Source organism: Hippopotamus amphibius, chromosome 2 (assembly GCF_030028045.1).
Source record: "Hippopotamus amphibius kiboko isolate mHipAmp2 chromosome 2, mHipAmp2.hap2, whole genome shotgun sequence".
Classification (NCBI taxonomy): domain Eukaryota; kingdom Metazoa; phylum Chordata; class Mammalia; order Artiodactyla; family Hippopotamidae; genus Hippopotamus; species Hippopotamus amphibius.
Window position 1 is genome coordinate 99,031,837 of NC_080187.1, and position 22,201 is coordinate 99,054,037.

The 22,201-nt window shown below is 40.4% G+C and overlaps 1 protein-coding gene across 6 annotated transcripts in view; it reads left to right on the forward strand.

Annotated features, from left to right (window-relative positions):
• Positions 1 to 17,170, forward strand: part of PUM3 (pumilio RNA binding family member 3) — a 41,130-nt gene extending 23,960 nt beyond the window's left edge. For 2 of the 6 annotated variants that reach the window (XM_057721385.1, XM_057721386.1), the window contains exons 13-18: positions 74 to 154; positions 6,892 to 7,034; positions 7,698 to 7,920; positions 9,555 to 9,642; positions 12,013 to 12,121; positions 15,020 to 17,169. In XM_057721385.1, the coding sequence (XP_057577368.1) occupies positions 74 to 154; positions 6,892 to 7,034; positions 7,698 to 7,920; positions 9,555 to 9,642; positions 12,013 to 12,121; positions 15,020 to 15,152 (777 nt within the window). In that variant the 3' untranslated portion in view covers positions 15,153 to 17,169. Of the gene's footprint in view, positions 1 to 73; positions 155 to 6,891; positions 7,035 to 7,697; positions 7,921 to 9,554; positions 9,643 to 12,012; positions 12,122 to 15,019 lie in introns of all 6 variants that reach the window. The other 4 variants (XM_057721387.1, XM_057721389.1, XM_057721391.1 and 1 more) reach the window with 4 other exon arrangements.
• Positions 17,171 to 22,201: the final 5,031 nt, after the last annotated feature.

Below are 22,201 nucleotides of genomic sequence, written 5' to 3' on the forward strand. Positions count from 1 at the left end.
GTAACTCCATGGGTAGAAGAAAAGGGAGAATCTGTGTATTTTTTTAACCTTTGTTGGCTTCCAATTCCTACAGGGCCAATACTCCCACTTGGTTTTACTGGCGGCATTTGATTGTATTGATGATACTAAGCTTGTGAAGCAGATAATCATATCAGTAAGTAATTCACATGGCCTTGAATTTAAGTTGAATTGATATATCATTTGTGGGTGTGTAAGTTTGATTTCACACGTAGACATGTAAAGACCTTGAACTGCGCTTCCTGCCAGTATTTCTTATCTTTTAGTTGCCTTACACCTATTTTGGGGGGTTGCTTTATTCCTGTACAAACCATAATCTTGTTATTTGATTATTACTAATTAATATTGCTTTAAATATGTAAAAGACTGCTTAAATTAGGATAATGTGACTTTTTAGACCATAAAACATACTAAATGAAAAATTATCAATGCAGTGTTTAGATTTGATCAGAAATTTATTTTCATATTAATTCTTTAATTATTCAGGAACTTATTTCCACCCAGGCAGAAGATATCCACGACCTTTTTTTCTCCCTTTGGAGAAACTGCCTCTGCATAGCTTATCAATACATCTGTCATGATTTAAACTAGAGAAGAAAAACTGATGAAATTCATTCAATTGTGATACTTCTTAGAGCTTTCATGAAAGCTGGTGTAGAGTTAGATGAAAAACTTTAACTAAAATTAAAATACTAGCTTCCTTTTTACATTTAGCTTTTTAGCTTGGTATAATGACCATAAAGTGGTAATAATTGCATGTGGTTTACTTAACCCTATATTTGCCTTCAGAAGAACTGAGCTGTTCTCTTATAAAACTACACCCAAGTAAAAACTGCATTATGAAATAATTTTCTTCATTCTGTGGTGACTGCCCCCTTTTCTGACTTCAGATTCTGTGATCCTATTTTATTTTTCCTTTCTAGTGTGCAAGTGGTGTTACATGTGTGATAGAGGTCTTGGGAGAAGGGATAAGAAATCGCAACATTGGTAGCAGGGACCAAACCTGGAAATGTTTTAAAAAACACATAACCTGTGTAAACACAGGTTATTCATCTGAAAGTTGGTACACATGGATGGGGCCCTTGCAGAAATCTTAGTGACAAAAGCGACTTCCACACCATCTGCAGGGAGAAGCATATGGATGTTGAGAAAGAGAATTTACCTGTCGGCCTGTGGTGGTGCTGTGGCCTCTCTGTAGCCTATCTGGACCAGTAGAGCTGGGTGATTAGGAAAAATGTCCCAACTAGTAAAGGGGTAGGAGATTTGTCTTCTTAGATGCCAGCTGTAGGTCCCAGTGTGTGAATTTCTCATGCCCTTGCTGTCATTTTCCAGCTTGCCTCTTGACTTTTAAGATTGTGATGACTTTCTTTGGGATAGGATTGTGGGAAGAAACAAGTTGGCAGGACTTTCATGTCACAAACTGAGTATTTTGACATGTTCCTTGTGACTTTATTACCCTTTTGACTCCAATCAATAATGATTGTTTTTCATTCCAGTGACAGAAATGTGAGGCCATAGATTAGCTAATGAATAAAGTTGTTTCATGAAAATGGAAACAGGCTGGGCTATTGAAAGCTTGCTTTTGTTTAATATTTTCATGACAAACTAAATTTGCATAACTGTTCCAAGTGGATTTTAAGAGAAACCAAACTTCCTTCACAATTTGCCACAATTGTCTGCTAGATTAATTTTTTCCAAAGATTTATCCCGCTTAAAGTTGCTGTTGAAACCATTTTAATTCCTTGTGCTTATCAGTTTGATTCCCACAACTGTTTAACCGCATTCCTAGTAACTTTCTCATATTAGGGCAGCTTTCCCTGAGAGTGGCCTCATTTGCTGGTGTCTTGCCTCTAGCTGACAAATGCTCAACGGGTTCTGTGTATCATTAAACTATGTAGCTAGTGATAAAATTCTGGAATGCTAATTGCTCTTGTATCTCCCCCCCCCACCCCAGCTCCCCCCATCCATCACAAAGCCTATTACAGTATGCAGTGCTTGTTAAAGATATCCAAGAAAGCTTAGTGTCCCTAAGCATTCTGTTCAGGGTAACCAGACTCCTGAAATGTCAGGCTGGAATCACAGCCTGGTCAGCTGAGCCCTCACCTTTCAAAATAGATACACACTGTTTCCCACTTACTCTACTTTCCAAAATAAACGTACTTATAAAATCCCATCCTGGAATTGTTGGTATGATGCAGGTGCTTTAAAAGCAGTGATCCTCTAAAAGGGAAGTAAGTACACTGGCCAATTACTCTTTGAGAGTGAAAATTGATACATACTTTAAAACGTAATATCTTTAAGATACTATACAGAAGGTATAAAGAATAATAGCAGTGAACACGCAGCCTCCCACCTGATGGGGCATGAAGAAGTAAAGCTTGCCAAATACAGTTGAAGTTCAAGCCCTTTGTGTACTTTTTTTTGGGGGGGGCGTATCCTCACTCCACCGCCATACCCGCTGTGATGGATTGGTGCTTATTATTTGCATGCATTCCCTCATCCTTTTGCTATATGTAGATGTTTGTGATATTATTTTGCATTTTACAGTGTATAAGTGATGTGTGTTTTCTCCTGCTGCTTGCTTTTTCCTTGTGGCATTGTTTATGGGTCATCATCGGGGTCAGCGAGCATTCTTAATAAAGGGCCAGATAGTAATTATTTTAGGATTTGTGGGTCACGTATGGTCTCTCTCACATATTCTTGTTTACTTTGTTTTTGTTTTTAGCAACACTTTAAAATGTAAAAAAAAAATTCTTAACTCAAAGGATGTACAAAAACATTTTACTGGTTAGATTTGAACCACGGGCCATGGTTTACCCACCACTTTTCTAAACCGTTTATTTTTCAATGCCAAATAGTTTTGTACTATATGAATATACTGCAGTTGATTTTTCCATTTTCCTGTTGATGGACATTTAGGTTGTTTATAACTTTAGTTATAAAGAACCTAAGTATTTATAACTTTAAACATTCTTATTATTTTTTGCTATTCCAAATAGTTCTGTAAGCATTTCTGTACGTCTCTTTGTTTCTCTAAGGCATTTACTTAGCAGAACTGACAGCTGCTAGATATGCTGCCCATATGTTTATATAGAGTCATGTGTCTGTGTTTCCCACCCAGCCACTACAAAACCTGTTGCATTATGCAGTGTTTTTAAAAATAGCCAGGAAAACTTAGTGTTGCTAAGCATTCTATTCAGAGTAACTGGATTTCCTGAAATGTCAGGTTGAAATCATAGCCTAACATACACTTCTCCTTTTCTCTTTAAGACCAAGCTCCAATTCAGTCTCCAGGTAATGTTCTGTGATCTCTCAGCCAGACCTGCTCCCCCGTTCTTTCAGCTCTTACAGTTTTTGTCTTTGCCTTCTGTACATTTAGCAGTTAATTGTGATCTGACCCAGGGCTTACAAACTCATGCACATTCATTGAGCAGGCAGGTAAATGAGTGAGGCAGGCCAGGTTTTGCAGGGGGTGGGGGTGGTAGGGACTACAGTACACATGCCCTGTCCAAGGTGGTAGCCACCCTTGGCTCCAGCCTCTGGAAATGTGAGCCCCATGGTGATAGATCTTCCAATTTTTTTTTCTTTTTAATTGTGATAAAATTTACCATCTTAGCCATTGTTAAGTATACAGTTAAGTGGTATTACGTATATTCACATTGTTGTGCAGCCGATCTCCAGGACTTTTTCATCTTGCAACACCAAAACTCTGTGCATTTAATAACCTCGTCCCAGTTTCTTGAGTGCAGCCAAAAACTTGGACTTTTGGATAAAATCACCATGTTTTTAAAACAAAACACTCAAGAGGCTGCAGTCACTGCCAGTACTCTAACCTTGTTTTTACACTTCTGTTTGTATCCTTTAAATCTCTTTTTATTTTTAACTTTTTATCGAGTTTCTCTTATCTGTTTCTCTAAATTTTAGCTTTTTAAGGTTAAGGCCAGCCTGCATTTCTTTTTGTTCCCACACACAATCTCCTATAGAAGAACGTGACCATGGATGGGCAAGGTGCCCAGTAATGTATGTTGCATTTTGCATTTCTTTCTTCCACTGAAAATGCATATGCGTTCTAACCCTACTTCCAGTATGCACCTTTCATTTTGACCTTTACCTTTACTTTTTAAAGGAGGTTTGGCAAAACAAGAACGCCAAAGAATCTGACGAAGGTCCAACACAGGGTCGGAATGGCCACACATTTTCACAAGGGAGGTCTTTTGTTCTTCCTGCACTTTTCTTCTGTTTACATACCTGCTTTAAAGCATAAGGGAAGAGTTTACAACAGTAGTCTTTGTTGTGATTTTCTCTAAGTAAGGGGGAAAGTGAATTGAAAACTTTTACATTTGAACCTTCATTGTTGGGTTTTTTTTCTCTTTTAAGGATGCCAAACTCATGACTCCATCAGCTTTATTTAATCTCCATAGTTAAGATGCTGTATATTGATAGGTTTTTCATATGAAGATAATTACTTTATAGCAGTTTCCAATTTGCAGAGTGAATTTTCTAATTTGCTCCTGGTAGTGACCCACAGGTCGGGCAGGTGTATCGTTTAATTTTGCAATAAGGGAATTGATGTATAGAGAGGTTAAAGGATCTTCCAAAGGCTACGCAGCTTGAACCCAAAGACCAAACTCAGCACAAATCAGCTGTGCTATAGCTGCCTCTTCCCTATCTCTTCGTGTTATGGCACTTGTTAGTGTTCTCCAGGTGATCATCTAGAAATTGTTCTCCTCTGTGTGCAACCCAGGTTAAAGAGAAATGAATTAGTACTCCATCAGACAGCATCACTCACACTGTGTTAGTTTTTCCAAGATGAATGTTTTTGATGGTAGGAAACCAGGAATAAGGGGGAGTTGGGGGAGAAATAAATGATATCACATTTTTAAGTAAACATTTTTTAGTTTCATATGATTGCTTATAAACATTGCACTCTTTTAAGAACCTCAGACCAATATAAGTGTAGATTCTAAATTCCTTAATTACAAACTGAAAGGTAGTAAAAGTTCAGTGAATTTGGGCACTAGTCCTTGAGTAGTATTTTTGCATGGATTTTGTACGCATCTTGTGTTAAGGTGAAACCATTTCTGCCCAAGCTAGGCACACTGCAGTAGTCCTTAAGTGTAGAACCCACAGAGAAGGTCAAGTACCTTAAAGACTACATTGCTGGCTTCATGCCACCCCTTTTCCTCCTATGCCAAGAAAAAAAAAGTTAATTAAAAATAAATAGCAGCCATTTATAGTTCTTCACTGCATACTACCACCCTCCCTTTAAAAAAAAAAGGAAAGCAGGTGTTTTAAAGGTGTAATACCCCAGACGGTTTTTTAAGGACAGAAAAGCTGTGGAGGTTTTTTAATGATTGTAGAAATTGGCCTAAGCTATGTATCATTCTCAGTCTCTTTAAACTGATTGCAGCATTTATCTTCTTTTATGAGTTGGTTAAACTTTAAATAGAAAAAGCCACACGAAAGGTAGCCCATATTTTGTGGCACTGAATGCCTCTTTTTCAAAAACGTGTATGTTGAGTCTACTGTGGGTCATGTTTACCTTGAAATTGCAAAAGAGCTTCCATCCCTGTGAAGTTATATACATTTTTTTCTGTCTTCCCCTTTATTACTGAAATCTTAAGTCATTTGTTCTGAGTGATTGAAATTCATATTCATCTTGAGGTGGTTATTAGAGCTATCACACCTATTTTCTAGCTTATTTTTATTTTTTGGATTTTGCCCCCTGCACTAAAATTACTAATCTCATTGTAATCAGTAGGTAGTTAAGAGAATAGCAGATCTGAGTATATCATCTCCTGGAGAATTCCTTTCCTTAATAGGGGGGTGTATGTTTTACTTTGAAAGAGACTAGCGTTGAAGTCAGAGGACCAGGACTAGTGTGAGCCCTTTCATTGGCCTTCTCACATCCTCCTGCAGGTCACCTCCCCCCTTTCTGGGTTCCTCATCTGTAAACCTGAGTGGTTGGACTGAATTCTTTCTGTGGTCCCAGTCAGTTCTGAAGAATCTCTGGTGTTCAAACACACATGGCTTTGAATATTTATTAGGTTTGTTGTAAGAAATAGGCATGTTAGAGAGGGAAAGACTAATGATTTTTCTGTTGCGTACTTAGGAGAAAGGAATTTTTAAACAGTGACTTTTCTGTCTTTGCAAACATCACCACATCTACACAGGAGCTCAGTTAGGGTGGGGATGACATTGCCTTTGTTCCTTAAATTCAAACAACTAGAGAAGGAGGTTACTGTTCTTGGTAAGTTGATTGGAAATGTCATAGAATGCAATTATTTGTAACTGCTCCATGGAGTCTTTCTGCATTTATTTCCCTCCCCCTCTCTTTTTGTTTTCCATGCGATACTTAAACAGCCTTCATTTGCCATGAATAAGTAACCTAACTTTAAAAGCCTTTATCCACTTGTTCTATTTAACAGAGTTTCTTTATCTCGCTTCACATACATCTCAGTGGGGAAATTCTAATAAGAATGGTCCTCATCAATGCTGCTGCTGCTACATTTAAGTGCAGCTGCAAATTAACTGTATCTGCTCAGTGGCCCCTGCAAGCAATGTCTCTAATAATAGTGGCCTAAGAAATATTGGTTACAATGAGTGAGATAACTCCTTTAAATATATATTTTTTAAGTCCTTGAGCTTGATCAGTTAGATATAAATGGATTGTTCAGTAATGCTAGTCCCAGTAGAGAGGCAGTTCTGTATTCCAAGTATAAATTTCTTTGTGCTTTAATGAAATGCCTTCAGAGCTAGCTGTACATTTTTCATTAAGTACGTTGGGGAAAACTTATGTATCTTTCTTTACCTTTCGGGTTCCAAACATAGTTTAAGTGTATAGATTCAGTTTTTGTTTCTATAATTTTACAGGAAATTATTAATTCCTTGCCTAACATAGTAAATGACAAATATGGAAGGAAGGTCTTGCTGTATTTGCTAAGCCCCAGAGATCCTGCACACACAGTACGAGAGATCATTGAAGTTCTGCAGAAGGGAGATGGTAATGCACACAGGTAAGGGCCAGTAGGACGGCGTGCGCCCTTTGTTCCTCCACTCGCGTCGTCGTTCGTTCACTGTGAATGGCACGTGCTTGCGTAAATCTGCTCGCACACGTGCACCTCTCAGGCTCCCTCCCTCTCTCAAACTCCAAAGGTGAATTCCATGTTTCAGCCTGTGATTTGGGCCGATTCTTAAAGTTTTTATCCTGGAAGGGAAATAAAAGCATCTTGCCAAGAGAATGCCCAGCACATAGTACGTGCCTGGGTGTGTGGTTTATTATGATTTTGCTTGATGTTTAAAGCAACCACTTAATCAAGTACTCTAGAGAGCACAGTCCGTAAAGTAGTCTAAACATGTGTTGTCTTGTAAGATATATTGCTGTTGTCATTATTTGAATTGGGGTTGGTTTAGGATTTTTTGTGTGTGTTACACAGGCAAGCTTCACTCACTGAGTGCTCATTCTGTGCCAGGCACTGTTCAGATTCTGGGGACACAAAGGTGGAAGACAGATACCCAGCCCTCAAATTGCTTATCTACATACGCAACAGAAATTAGACAATTACAATAGAGCGTGACGCAAACCGTTATAAGCCCTTAGAGGTTTCTGTGATAATAAAACACTGTATTTCCTTCGCCATTTATCTTACCTTAATTCTTGATTCAACATGTTCCCGCAGTAAGAAAGATACAGAGATCCGCCGACGAGAGCTCTTAGAATCCATTTCTCCGGCTTTGTTAAGCTACCTGCAAGGACACGCCGAAGAGGTGGTGCTGGATAAGTCTGCGTGTGTGCTGGTGGCTGACATCCTGGGAGCTGCCACTGGAGATGTGCAGCCCGCCATGAATGCCATTGCCAGTTTGGCAGCGGCAGAGCTGCATCCTGGGGGCAAGGATGGAGAGGTAATGTGCTATCGGGAGACAGGTGGGACAGCTGCAGTGGCCGCAGAAACTCCAATCACTGGGAATGTTGCTATAAAGAGAATTTTAATGATAATTAACTCACCTCATACCCACAGTACATTTGGAAATTGTGAATTCAAAACACAGTGCTGTTTCACTCTTTGTCTTTTGATGACTCCACATTACCTGCAGAGTGAAAACAAGTTCCTCTTAATGTTGTCCATGATTGATCCAGGCTGCCTTTCCAGCATCTTCCATGTTCTTAATTCTGTTTTGAATCTGCTGTGGACTCTTGCACTTCTTTCACTTGTGTGTACTTCTTTTCGCAGCCTCAGCTGCTGCCCATGTTTCCATTTTCCAGTGCTCTTCCTGTGGGAAGCCTCATTCATCCTTCCAGGTCCTCGCAGTCCTTCTCCATGAAGTCTTCCTTAATTCTCTCCCCATCAGAAAGTCTGCTCTTTCTGACAGCGCCTGCCTGTGTTATTTGGGCCTCATGTTATTCTGCCTTGTACCCTAAGTGTCTTGGTTCGTGCACCGGACATGTGCCAGGCCGTGGTCAACACCGTCCCCCCTCCCCTCCCCCCCAGAAAGAGAATACAGTTTGGGGAATCACAATACTTAAATAAATACGTACGCAAACGATTATTTATTGTGGAAGAGATGTGGTGTGAAGGAAAACTCCAGGTTCTATGGGATTGTATACGAATGGGAGCCAACCTGTCCTAGGAGGACTTCCTGAGGCAGTGAAAGCTAAGTTGAGACAGAAGGGATTAGTAGCTGAGTGAAGAAAGAAGATCCTAGGCAGAGAGAGGAGCACATGTGGCAGCCTGGAGGAAGGAAAGAGCTCAGTGTGTTTGAAAACAGGAGGCTCAGGGGGCTGGAAATCAGTGAGCAAAGGGAAGAGGAAGGCGGAAGCCAGATGCTGCCAGGCTCTCGCCCCGCACTAGGTTGTGAGCTCCTGGTGGACAGACATGGATGGGGAGCATGCTGTTTTCTGACTCAGGAGATGGGGAAAGAAATGGGCCGTGGATCTTAGAGACACCCTGGCTCCTGTCCTCATAAGAGCAGATCCTGTTAACAAATCGGGACGTAATGAAAGTTCCTCTGTAACAAGGTAGAGCCCCTTGTCTGCCACGCTGCACAAGGAGAGGTTTCTAGAGGATCTCTGTGTGAACAGTTGATGTGGCCCTTTGAAAAGCTGAAAGGTGCTTTCTTGGCCTGCTCATTAGGCAGTGCTCCTCAGGCACCTGTATTTAAACAGCATTCAGCATTAGGTTTTAATGTTTCTGCTGCAGTGTTCTGTGCCGTCGGTTTCTTTGCTCCTCAGAATTGCATGTGATGATCTGGAAAGTGGTTAGCATGATCTTAAGATGAGCCTGGTGGTAGAGCTGGTCAGACTGGAGCTTGTGAAGCTGAAGATGATCTGCCTCAGTGGCCCTGTTATCTTGAATAACCATCTTCATTTCAGTAAGGGTTGGAGTAGATCTCTCATCCCTCCAGGTGTAGTGGTCATTCCAGACAAAGACCCCTTAAGCCTTATGGAACTTTCAACTCGCCTGAGACCTTGTCCGTATGTGGTGATGACGAGTGGATGAAAACAGCGTTTTAATTAATGTGTTCTTGACCCCTTACAGCTTCATGTTGCAGAACATCCTGCAGGACATCTTGTTTTGAAGTGGTTAATAGAACAAGATTCAAAGATGAAAGAAAGTGGAAGAGAAGGTAGGCTGTGCAACTTGACCTTTTCTTGTATTGAATGTGGAATTTCAGTAATGTCTGGCATCCCCGAACTTTATGCTGGCCATTTAAGTTCAAATGAAAGTTTGTTGAGTGTTTAGAAATGATGTCTGTGAGTAAGAAATGATTTAGTGCTTGAAAATAATGCTTTTTCCCCTGGAAATTTGCCTCCTAGAATCCTTTCATTTTCTTTCCATTCCCCACCCTCCCTCCCTTTCTCTCCTCTCTCCTCTGCTACTTCAGACTTCAAAACAGGCTTGTCCAGTGCTCTAAAATGTGGTTTTATTCTTTGAGGATGGTGAGAACAGAGTAGAAGGGCCGGTTTGTGAGTATCATCACCCCAACTGAAAAACATATTTATCTTTAGTTTTGAGGAAAGGATAAGCAAAAGAAAATTATCTCATCAGAGAATTTTTGAACTGATGCCTATTTGGCATTGGAATACATATGACCAGAGAGCAAGCCAGTCCTTGGCACTTTCTGGTTTTTCATAAACCTTACAGCTGCTCTGTAGAAACTCAGCTCTCAAGAGGAGGACAGCATCTTTTATTTATCAGTAAGTGAACAGTTGCATTTCATTCCCCTCTCAGTCCTATCTTTGACCAGACCTTCTCTTTCTAAATTCAAACTCCATCGGGTATTTTAGCCACTAAAGAGGTTTCCTCCCACTGAGTTAAAACAGTTTGGGCTTTCTATTACTGTGTCTGAAAAAAGTGATGGATCATGAATTTATGTTTGAGGCAAGTTGCATTTCTAATGGCTAGTGAGACAGTCGTTATAGAAGTAGAGCTGTCACTTCTCACTGCCTTTAAGAACAGAGACTTGGGCCTATTTCTCACTGTAAATTTTTTTATAAAAGAGAAAACTTCTTGTAATTTTGAAGGAAAAAATAACATACTGAATCATCTTTTTCATTATTAAAAAGTTGGTGCATAGTTGAGCTGAGTTTATGTCAGAGAAGTTGTCTTGCCTTACTCTTAAAAATCCCAGGAATTTTCTAGTGACTTTTCTCCTTATTTAAATTGCACTGGCAACGCTAAAACACATCTGTTTGGACTTGATGTAGTTGTCATTTTCATGTAGCACCAAATGACTGGCTAGCTGTCTTGGTTATCTGTTGCTGTGTAACAAGCCACCTCAAAACTTAGTAGTTTTCAAAACACCAGTGATTTGGCTGGTGTTTGGTGGAGCTCAGAAGCAGAAGCTCTGCTCCGAGTCATCTGGGGCAGCTTGGCTTGGGGTTGGATTATCTACTTTCACAGTCCAGCAGTCTCCGTTCCTCTCCCTAGGCTGTTGGGTTTCCTCACAATATAGTGGTTGAGTTTTAGGAGAACAAAGTAGGTGCACGTATGGTACTTTCATGATTTAGCCTCAAAAGTTATTTAAGGTCACTTGTACCACACTCTCTTGATTAAGTCAGTCACAAAGGCCCACCCCGTTCGAAAGGAGAAGACATCAGTTCCGCCTCTAGATGGGGGACACTGTTCTGGAAGCATACACAGACAGGAAGTATTGTTGTGGTCACCTTTGGAAAACATTGTCTGCCTCACCAGCTGATTTCTGTCTGTCTTGAGCATGTTCCACAAAGAGTGAAATAGCCATATCTGTTAACCAATAGCGAATAGTGAAAGGCCTCTTGGCTTTTAAAGTTTCCTCACATTTGGGTATTTTTGAATGAATTTTACATGCTACCTACCCAAAATGTTTACCTTTAAGATAGGTTGTCCCTACCTCCACCTGTACCAGATCCTAGTCTTCAGAATTTCTCCTTTGTCCAAGAGTTAGTTACACTTAGATGGCACAGTAAACAAGTTAATATACTCTAAGACCTGGGGAATCAGGTGTACTAAAATAACAAAAGATGAATGCTATTTTTGATGGGTTAACGAATGCTTAGTGTTGTAGAGAGAAATTGCCAGGTGTAAGCCAGAATAGTCATTTGACCATTAATTGTGTTGAAGGCACCTTCTGAGTGAGCATTTTCCTTGAGGGGAAACTTGATTTTAACCAAACATGAGGTGCTGCTGTCAAACATTTACTTCCTGAGTAACTTTCAGGTCAGGGTTAAATCATTAAATGGTACAAAGAAATGCAAACATGACCAAGTGAGCGTTTTGTAAGAATTCATTGTTTCTCTTGAGTAATTACTGCTAAACGTAGCTGAGGATTTGGGTCAGAGTTGAAAGAAATGGCCGTATTAAAAACGCATTATGTAAAGCTGAGCTGTATTTTTAGTGTTAAGCGATATTGGGTGAGAATTCTTTATTAGCTTTCTTCTTAAAACATGCTTCCAGCACTAAGGGTAGTAGAGAGGAAGATTGGGATTTTAAATCTTGGTATATGACGTTCATGTAGTTTCAGTTTATTTTACAGGTTGTTTTGCAAAAACACTTGTAGAGCATGTTGGTATGAAGAACCTGAAGGCCTGGGCTAGTGTCAATCGAGGAGCCATTATTCTCTCAAGGTATGGAGAGTGTGTGCCTTTCTCTGCTCAGGGTCCTCATCCTCAATGCCTGTTGTGCAAAATGTGCTTCCTTCACGTTTATTTCTCGGTTCTGATGTCTGTTTCCAATAGTCCAGTGTTCCTTTCAGTCACTCCTGGCCTAGACAAGTATACCAAAAATTAGAGAGCAAATGTAACTCTTTCCATCAGTCTTACAGTTTTTTTCATATGCCTTCTTTTGGTTGGCAGGGATCATACAATTGTGACATTTACAAGGCATCATTTGACTGTTTTACCACATTTATGGTTTTGACCAACGTGTAATTGAATTCTTCTTTAATGGATTAGTTTTGTTCCTGTGAAAACTGCCAAAGCTGTTTTTTTAAAATGTGACTGACTTTACATATAATCCTTTGCTTTCAACTATTCTGAAAAGATTTGAGACGCATTTGCTATTAAAGTCTACATGCTTATCTTTGTTTCTAATTAAAGTGATAGAAAACTGATGATTTGTGAAATGAGACATATGCTTAACTTGTATTTTGTTGTCTGGACATAGGTTGAGTTTATAATTTACAGGACATTGAAATTTCCATGTATTCTATTCCCAGATAAAACCTTTCTATTAAGAATAGTCATTTTAAATAGCTCTGTGTGTTGTTTTGAAGCAATCACTGTTGAGTTTTTCTCCCTGTTGTGTTATCGAGATTTGGAAAAAGAGTTACCAGTCTCAGTGAATTTCCCACAGTTATTTCACATGCAAAATACTGTGCAATTTAATTTGTGTTGTTTATAAATGTTGTACGTATTTCTTCAATATATTTTTTTGATTTGGTACACATGTACTCACAAATACGTACATTCCAAATGGGCATTTTTTTTTTTTTTTTAGGTGTATCAGTATCTCCAGATATGGGTGATACAGATTACTACTTCATTTCCCATTAAAATTAGCTAATTTTCTAGCTGATGTTGAACAGCCAGAGTCCATTAGCCGAAACATGAACTATTTTTGACATGAATTTCTTTACCAGGCATTCGGAGTGTTAACACCTACTGACACATTCTTTCATTACACTCAATTAACTAAAAACTCCAGTATTGCCCTAAAATTAATTTGTAAAGATAGCTCATCAGCCAGAGCTCCCCTTGGGTGGATTGCAAACATGAGAAGGATATTGTAGGTTTATTATGGAACAGTTCTTAAAACTGGAATATGAAATATCTAGACATGAAGTATCTGAGGTTCTTAAGTGAAACTGTAGATAAATTAATAATCAATTAATATAATTATTTTTATTTGGTTTTAGAATTTTGCCATGTGCTTGCTTGTTTGGCAGAATTCTTTGCTTGTTTATATTTTCTTTAAACTTGTACAGTATATGAGTGTGTTCATGTATGTGTTTTTCAGTTTTTTGTTTGTTTTGCTAAATCTTTTTTAGAGTAAGTAAAAAAAGCATCATTCTGAGAGAAAAAATCAGCCGTGTATGCAATCTGAAAAATAACTCAAGGAAGCATAATTCTTTAGCATTTAAATGCACAAACTCTAGACAGACTGCCTGGGTTCCAGTCCCAGCTCACTGTGTGGCCTTGGACAAATTACTCAGCTTGTCTGAGCCTTAATTTTCTTGGATGTAAAATGAGATTAATGATACTCTTAGGTTGTTATGAAAACTGAGATGATGCATACATAATGCTTAGCATTATGTCTAATGCGTGTGTTCAGTAAATATTAACTTGTATTACTATTATGCACTATGTGGCTGTGTGTTTAGCCAAGGTATGTAATAAAAACACCTAGTGAGTCACAAGTCTCTTAAGAGGACACTTTACTTTTCAGCTTTGCAGGTGGCAAGCGTACTTGTTGCTTGTCTCCCACAAGCAGTGGAATGCTACTTGGGGCTGCTAACTTCTCCTCCTCTCTGTGGACATGATGGAAATTATTGGGGCCAGCGTCTTTCAAAAATGCCAAGTGATTTCATTCTAGGATGTGTTTCAGTGGTCAGCATTTAAATGTGGTCATGAGGAAGTAGAGGGAGAATAGGAAATTCAGCCCTGGTGTTTGGTGGTTGAGTGCCTGTGACCTGGCCCCTATTTAGAGAAAGGGGCCAGCTTATTGCCAGCCTGCAGGGCTCCGCGAATGTGTGATAGAGTACTCCAGCAAGGTCTCAGAGAGCAGAGCTTATTTTGTTTGATGACTCACACTGATCGAGTGGTTAATTAACTACATGTCAGGCTCTGGCTAGGTGCTTTGGATACGAGATCATGTGAGCCTCAAAAAACAACCCTGTTAGGTAGAGGGTGGATTCTTTTGTTGATCCCATTCTACAGGCCAGGAAACTGAGTCTTTGACAATTTAAATAGCATGGTCTTGGTTGTATAGTTACTAAGTGGCAGAGGCAGATTTCAAGTCTGGGCAGTTAGGTTCCAAGGTAAAGTTCTTCACCCCTTCACTCAATGTTTTAGTAATAGAGTTCAGTAAGAAGGCCATTCATTAACTGCTTACCTTTCATACCTCCCACCTTTCCTCCATGTACACCTTTTCACACGTGTGAATTGTCACTCAGTGAGCATTTCTTGACTGTCTGCTCTGTACACGTGGTGCCATGAGATAAATAAAACACAGGGTCCTTTGCTATAGGTGGAGAAGGAAAGATAGAATAAATGAAGTAAACAATTTTAAGGTAGGATGATGTCCTAAGACAAAGTGAAAGCAGGAGCAATTATGGTTTTAGAATTTAGACAACTAGCTCCCATCATTCATCTGATGAATGAAAAAAAAAATGTGTTTATTGTTACAAGACATCTCACAAGTCAGTGAATTTTTTATACTATGTGTGAAGGTAGTGTTTGCAGGAGATCGAGGGATTTTTATGAAATTCAATTTTTTGTTTGTTAATTTTTATCTTCTCTCTTCAGCCTTCTCCAGAGTTCTGATCAAGAAGTTGCAAGTAAAGTCAAAACTGGACTGAAAAACCTGATTCCCACATTGGAAAAAACCAAAAACGCCAGCAAAGGGATAGAAATGCTACTTGAAAAACTGACTGCCTAGGTGGAAACAGTTAAGAACAAGTTGGAGTCATTTTTCCTCTTCTGTTTTCCCAGCGCAGAAAAGAAGGGCTAGGGTCCATCTTTCTTGGTAATTTGAGTGCTCTGTATATGTGTTTCTTCTTTGTATAAGAATCTATTTATAAAATAATTTCTAAAAATGGCCTTTTTAAGAAAAAAATCTCAGCCTTCTCTTTTATCGTATTGAACAGTACGCAAATCACAATGTGAAAGGTTTAACAGTCATACGCAGTGGGACCAACCAAATTTATATAAAGTAGTTGCATGCATTGATTCAGGGGAGAAGACATCTGCAGTGAGCAGTAGTCTGAGAGGGCTTCCTGAAGGAGGAGGAACCTGAATGGGCTTCAGAGGAAGGCAGGACATGGTAAAGAAGGGCCACAGGGAGTCCTTGGTGGGAGTCGTGAGGTGGCAGTTAATGGCTTTGAGCTGGACTTCAGAAGCCTTGGGGCTTGATGGGTGCAGGGATGGGGGTACAGTGCCTCCAGGGCAGCTGCCTGCCTAGCTACCTGTGGCTTAGGTGCTGTGCTAGCTTGTGTTTGAAACAGGCCACTCCTGCAGGTTAAGATTTGTAGGGGGGATTGTGCTGGAGGAATTAGGGGGTCATAGTGGGTAGCAGTGTTAAGGTCAAGGTCACAGGAGAATCTTCCTGTCTTTGAAACGGGGCCTTCCAAGTAAATTGCTCCTTTTAATGAGCCTTTCTCTCTTGGGACTTTCCCTCAAGTAGTTGAGGCCTATAGGGTTTGAGTTAGAAGAAAGGAGATGCAGATTTGTTAATCGTGCAGAAATTTGAATTCAAGTACAGTTAGGGTGTTTGAATTTTAAAATTACAGTTGGTTTCCAAGCAACAAAGGATTGGTAGCCCTTGGAAGGATTCAGTCAGGCTCACGTAGCCATGCCTGTGAATACCTGACTGCTTGCTTGCTCTAAGCAGCCTGCTGTAGCAGGACACCCACTCGGCTCGTCACGGCAGCTGCACCTAAGGAGAATGGCTGTGCCTTTCCTACCAGGACTACTCCCATCGCACAGGCTGCCAGTGTGTCGCTTGGTGCTCTTTCCTGTGGGTGCAGGGAACCCTGCAGGAGCAAAAGAGCAGATGCCTGTAATTCTCTTTTGGCATAGACTTTCCCCCTACCCTGTCCCCTCCACCAGCCAGGTCTAAGGGTGGAGATGGGACTGCTAGGGGAACTGGGAGTGGGGTGAGGGGATAGTGGGGAAGAGCTTGCTTTTGTTTGACTGCTATATTGTGAGTTTGTTTTCCATATAAAGGGCCCATTTAGAAGGAGAGGGAGACAAAAAATCTGCTGTTTGTTCCATCTGTAAGACTAAAAACATAAAATAACATCCATAGTTTTGAAAGAGTACTGTGAAGCATATAATAAAAGTAGAAATCCTTCCTCTGCCCCACTCCTCCACACCCCTGCCTTGTCCTCCCCAGAAGCAATGACTTTCAGTTCTTTTTACCTCTGCTAAGTTTTTTAATATGTAGTTTTTGAGGGTTTTTTTTTTTAAATCTGTCAGTTTTAGACATTTTCTTTTGACTTCCTACTATGGAAAAATACAGATTGAGAGTTTTCACCACCACTGTCCCCCTACTTCTTTTCTTTCCATGTTCCTACTAGAATTGGATTATTTTTGATAAATTGGTGTTGGTTTATATGATTATGCTGACGTCAACTGTTAAATACTGAAGGAAGTAGTGAACTGTCCTGATATTTCCTATACCATTTTCTTTTTCCCAGAGTTAATAAATTGCTTCATTTATTTTTATTTGCTTACTTTCCTACATTCCTATTACTAATTTTTCTCAAATTGTCCATCAGAATTGCATGCACTCTTCTCCAGCAGGCATTTTCCTCTTTTTTCAGCCTGGCAAGGCTCCCATGTTTTTCTGGTGTCCACCCTTTCCCCATGGCTCTGATATGTCCCATCTAGTGTGCCTCCAGTGGGTCATAGGTGTGCTAAGATTTTAACAGCCTCATCTCTTACTCCACTGGGCCATACAAACATTTCCCTTGTGTGGCTTGTGCAAAAGAGCACTGGTGTGAACAGATCCCGGGGGCCCTTCCTTAAGTCAGTGAAGGATTTAGGAAGGAGCCTGGCCAGTGAACCTCAGAAGAGAAGTATATTCCCCGGAAAGGTTCCTTAGATCTCAGACCCACAGGGAACAACTGGCCTGCTGGCCAACTTTAGTATATGCAGAAAGCATCCTGAGGATGGCTGAGCAAAAGCTTGAAAGAATCTGGAACTTTGATTTTGAGCTGCTGAATAAATCAACTCCTGGAGCTGCCCTTCTCATGAACTTCCTGTTAGGTGAGAGAATTAACTTTCATTTATCATTTAGGCCATTTTGAGCTGACTCTTTAGAAACTTGCAGCCAAGATGGTGCCAACCTGTCGCTGCATACGAATTCCCGCGCTATCCAGTACATCAGGTCCGCTGGCAGACACCCCTCCTGGAGCCAGCTGGCTTTCTGAGTGTCCTAACACCACAGCACAGCCATCCTCATCATCCTGGGCCTTCCCTTCATGTCTCCTATGGGAAGCCCATTTCCAGGATCCCATGCATTTCATTTTCTGGCTGAACATCCCCTTCTGAAGGGCGCACAGTCTCTAGTAGCTTCCTGAGAAAGAATGCATACAAGGTAAAATTTTACAGTCCAAATGTCTTTATTCTACACTTTCTCACCTGGGCACCTATTTTAGTTTAGCTGGATATAGAATTCTAGTTTGAAATTAGTTTTGCCTTGGATAAAGACATTGGTCAATACTTTCTTCGGCTTGCAGAGTTACTATGGAAGTCCAGTGCCATTCTTATTCTCAGTCTTTTATATGTGGCCTTTTTTTGGGGGTGAGGGGGGGTGTAAGGGGTTTCTCTGAAAGGTTTCCAGACTTTTTTTAATCCCCAGCCTCCTTCTTGCGTTTCAGGATCACATGTGTTGCTATGTGTCATGTGTGTCTGCTCTTCATTCTGCATGCTGGGTACTTGTTGAGGATTTTAGTCGGAGAAGTGAAGCCCTTCTATCTGGGGGCTGTGTTTGTATTGTCTCCCTAACCCCTTCCTCCTCCAACCCTGTTTTCTCTATTCTTTCTCTTTGAAACTCCTGTTAAGCAGATTTCGAATGCCAGTTTGATCCTCTAATTTTCTTTTTCAGTTCTTTGGCTTTTCACTTTCTGGGTGAGAAATTTCCTCCACTTTCTCTGGCAGCCCTTCCATTGACGTGTTCTTTTCTTGTTTTTGAATGAAATCGCTCTTAAATCCCTGGGAATGTTGTCTTTTATGTTTAATTTGTTTTACTTTGCTTTGTCTTTTTTCTGGTGCCTACACTTTTTGTTTATTTTGGTCTCTCATGTTTGAGACTTTCAAGGAGAGATCTTTGGCTCTCCTTTATATACTTAAGACACCTAAAACTGATTAGAAAGGGGGCAGGCCCCAGTGAACTGCTGACTGTTCGTTGCACAGGTGACGAGGTGTGGATGCCGCTGTTTCACTGGAGTCCTCCAGATGTCAGGATCCGAAGGCCTTATGTCTGGGCCATTGTGTGCCTCTAGAGGGAAATCTACCTGGCAGCCAGAATTCTGGTTGCTCAACACTGTGTGCAGATTTTCATTAACCCACCTGCTCTGAGTACAGTACCTCTCCTTCATGCTTTCATACGTGGGATCCCCTAGTCTGGAGAGGCTGAACCACTGTGAGTCCACAAAGTAAACTCTCAGCCTTCTGCCAGGGTGTGGAGTGGTAGTCAGCCAGTTTAAGCCAGTATCCCTGTTTTCCATCCTAGGCCTCACTCCAGCTTTCCCCAGTGCTTTAGCACCTCTACTTTCTGGGATTTTCTGTAGATCATAGTGAGAATTAACTTGCTCCTCTGCTTGCATGTGGTGTTCAGCTTTCTTGGCCCTGCTCCTTTCTCTGTGGCTTCCTCTTCTTTCAGATATTTGTTGCTATTGTTCACTCACTGATGGCTTCTCTCCTATTTCCTTTGTTGTTTTTCTGTTTGTTTTTATGTTTATGTATTTATTTATTGGCTGCATTGGGTCTTCGTTGCTGTGCGCAGTCTTTCTCTAGTTGTGGCGAGTGGGCTTCTCATTGCAGTGGCTTCTCTTGTTGCAGAGCACGGGCTTTAGGTGCACGGGCTTAGTTGCTCCATGGCACGTAGGATCTTCCCAGACCAAGGATCGAACCCGTGTCCCCTGCATCTGCAGGCGGATTCTTAACCACTGCACCACCAGGGAAGTCCCTCCTTTGTTGTTTTTTGACTTTATATCATTTTAATTTATTCTTAGCAGAAATTAACAAATGGTTTTAACCAAATTGAGAACAGCCTACCTGGGTAAATGGAGGATGTGTTCTCCATGGAAAAGTTTACTAGATTAGAGAATGTCTTTAATTTTAAAATTTAGCCTTTGTAGTTTTCAGATTGCACCCCATGCTTTTCTCAGGGATCAATCAGATATTGCCTAGAAGGAAGGAGAACCTGTTCCCCTTTAAGCCTGGGGATATGTGTGTTTGCCTAATGGATTAAAGCTTCCTGCATGCCTGAACACAAAAGATAGGCTCTTTAAAATATGCGATGGCACTTCTGTTTCTGTTTGCAATGAAATTTTGGAAAGGTTACATCTTAATTATAGCAGATTAGTCACTCTTAAGAGTGTGTATATTTTTAGAATAGTGGTTAAGAGAGCACAAGGTCTCAGAAAAAGCAGCAACAGTTTATACTGAGCCACTAATCAAACTATTTCTATACTAAAACTCATGAACTTAAATAAACATAAAAATCTGCCACTTGAACTCTTTTTTCACCTCTGAAACTGTGTAACCTAAAGAAACTAAGTTTTTAATCATCTCTATCTGTTAAGGACTGAATTATTTGTGTCCCCTTCAAGTTTGTGTGTGGAAATCCTAACCACTGTCCCCACCCCTGTACCATTTTCTCAGAATATGACTATATTTGGAGATAGGGTCTTTAAAGAGGCAATTAGAGTAAAATGAGGTCCCATAGGTAGGCTCTAGTTCAGTATGACTGGTGTCCTTGTAAGAAGAGATTAGACACGCGTAAAGAGAAGATCATGTGAAGACGAGAGAAGACGGCCATCCACAAGCCAGGGCAAGAGGACTCCAAGTGAAACAGACCCTGCTGACACCTTCACCTTGGATTTCCAGCCTCCAGACACTGTGAGGAGATAGATTTCTGTTGTTTCAGCCACCCAGTCTGTGGTATTTGTTAGGCAGTCATAGAAAACGAATACACCATCTTTCGTTTTCTAAATTTAACACTATCACCACCACAGTGCCTCCAAATTCCCTAACCTTCTTCCCCGATGAATTCTTAAGGTTTTAAATGAAGTCTTAACCAGTAGATAGGTTCTTTGAAATTCATGTCTCTTACGAATAGTAACTAAACGGAATAGTAACTAAACGGCCCCGCTCTGCTCTGCATTCCAGAGTTTGCAAACAGATACTGATTGCTGTGTGCATGTTTGTACCCAAAACTGTGCCTTGGAAGACAGTGTCTGATGTTTCCACTCCCATCCTTGTAGAGGAGTGGTGTCTGGAGTCTGTATCAAAATGATTTCTAATGTTTAAACGTGGCCTCATGCCCATTGCTGAATGTAAGTGGACGAAGAGAAATGCAAAAACATGGTAATAAGAAATTTTGGTCCATGCTATCTTGTTTTTAGGGGAATTAATTCTATCTTGGGGGAAATGATTAGTTCTTAGTTGTGCCTGATACGTGATGACACTTAAGTGGAAGGTGATAGAAATCTGGTAAGGTTATGAGAATCATCTGACTTTGTGCTCTTGATGACTCTAATTAAGCATAATGAATAATTTCGATATTTTAAATGACTTCCAGATGCTTGAAAACAGACTGTCATTTTAGATAGAAATCCTCTTGCATTTAAAACTCATGTTCTTATTGATAAACCTGCCAGTAAAGACATTTACTTGCTGCTGTTACATTCAACAGTAGACAGTGATAGAAATGATAATGTGATTTTTAAAGACCTGTGTAACAGCAAGGAAGTGCTTTTGAAGAAATGGACGAGTCTTGGGTTTTATTTTTCTTGCCAAATCAACTATTCTGCCCCATCTGTGTTGCTTAATACTTAAATCTAGTTCTAAATATAGATATGTGTTGGAACCCATTGTATCTGCGTATAATAAACCTGGTGGATGTGGGTTTTGGTCTGGCAGTCACCTTTTGGGGACTCCCCTCCTCTCACATTTCACAGTCACCCTGTTTGGGTAGGTGAACCCATCATGACCTGCCTTCACCAGGTGCACGTGACCCAGGTCTCCCAGATCTCAGCACCATTCACTTGGCCACAATGACAAGTTAATGGGTGAAATGCTCTTTTTAATAAATAGCATCAAATCAGAATCTGGCATGGGACCAAAACCAGAGCATTTAGAACTCTGGGGCTTCTGTGAGAGAACTCGCGAGATGCTCTCCCTTCCCCTGGGATCTCAGGCTCCTTATCCATGCAGGCAGCACCAGGCAAAGGACTATTGTTGCATTTCATCAATTCTAAAAATGCACGTGTGTTTGTGTGTGTGTATCCCATTTTAACAGATCTGAAAGGATGCATCTTACAGTCCATGGCATCTTAGCCTGGTCATTTTTAACAGGCAGCTTTTTCCTTAGTGATAACTAAATAATGGTGGGTTTTAGAATCAAGGTGGTGTTACCATTGGTAGAATACAGTATCCATCTTTTCCTCTCTTTTTACATGAGCCTACTTTTCTATAGTAGCTTTTTACCTGTCTCAAAACTTTTCTTTATTGCTGAACTCCTAGGTGTCTTCTGCTATATATTTACACTCAAATTATACTCCTTTGGAAAATGAACATCAGGTGAAATTAAAGGCAGTATAGGATAGTGGTTAGGTGTGCTGGCCAAGAGTCATGTGATTTGAAGCCTGGCTGCTAACTGGACATCCTTGGGCAAGTTACGTAACCTTTCTGCTTCAGTTTACTCCTTTATAAAAGATGATGATAGATACTTCACTGAGTCACTGTGAGGATTAAATT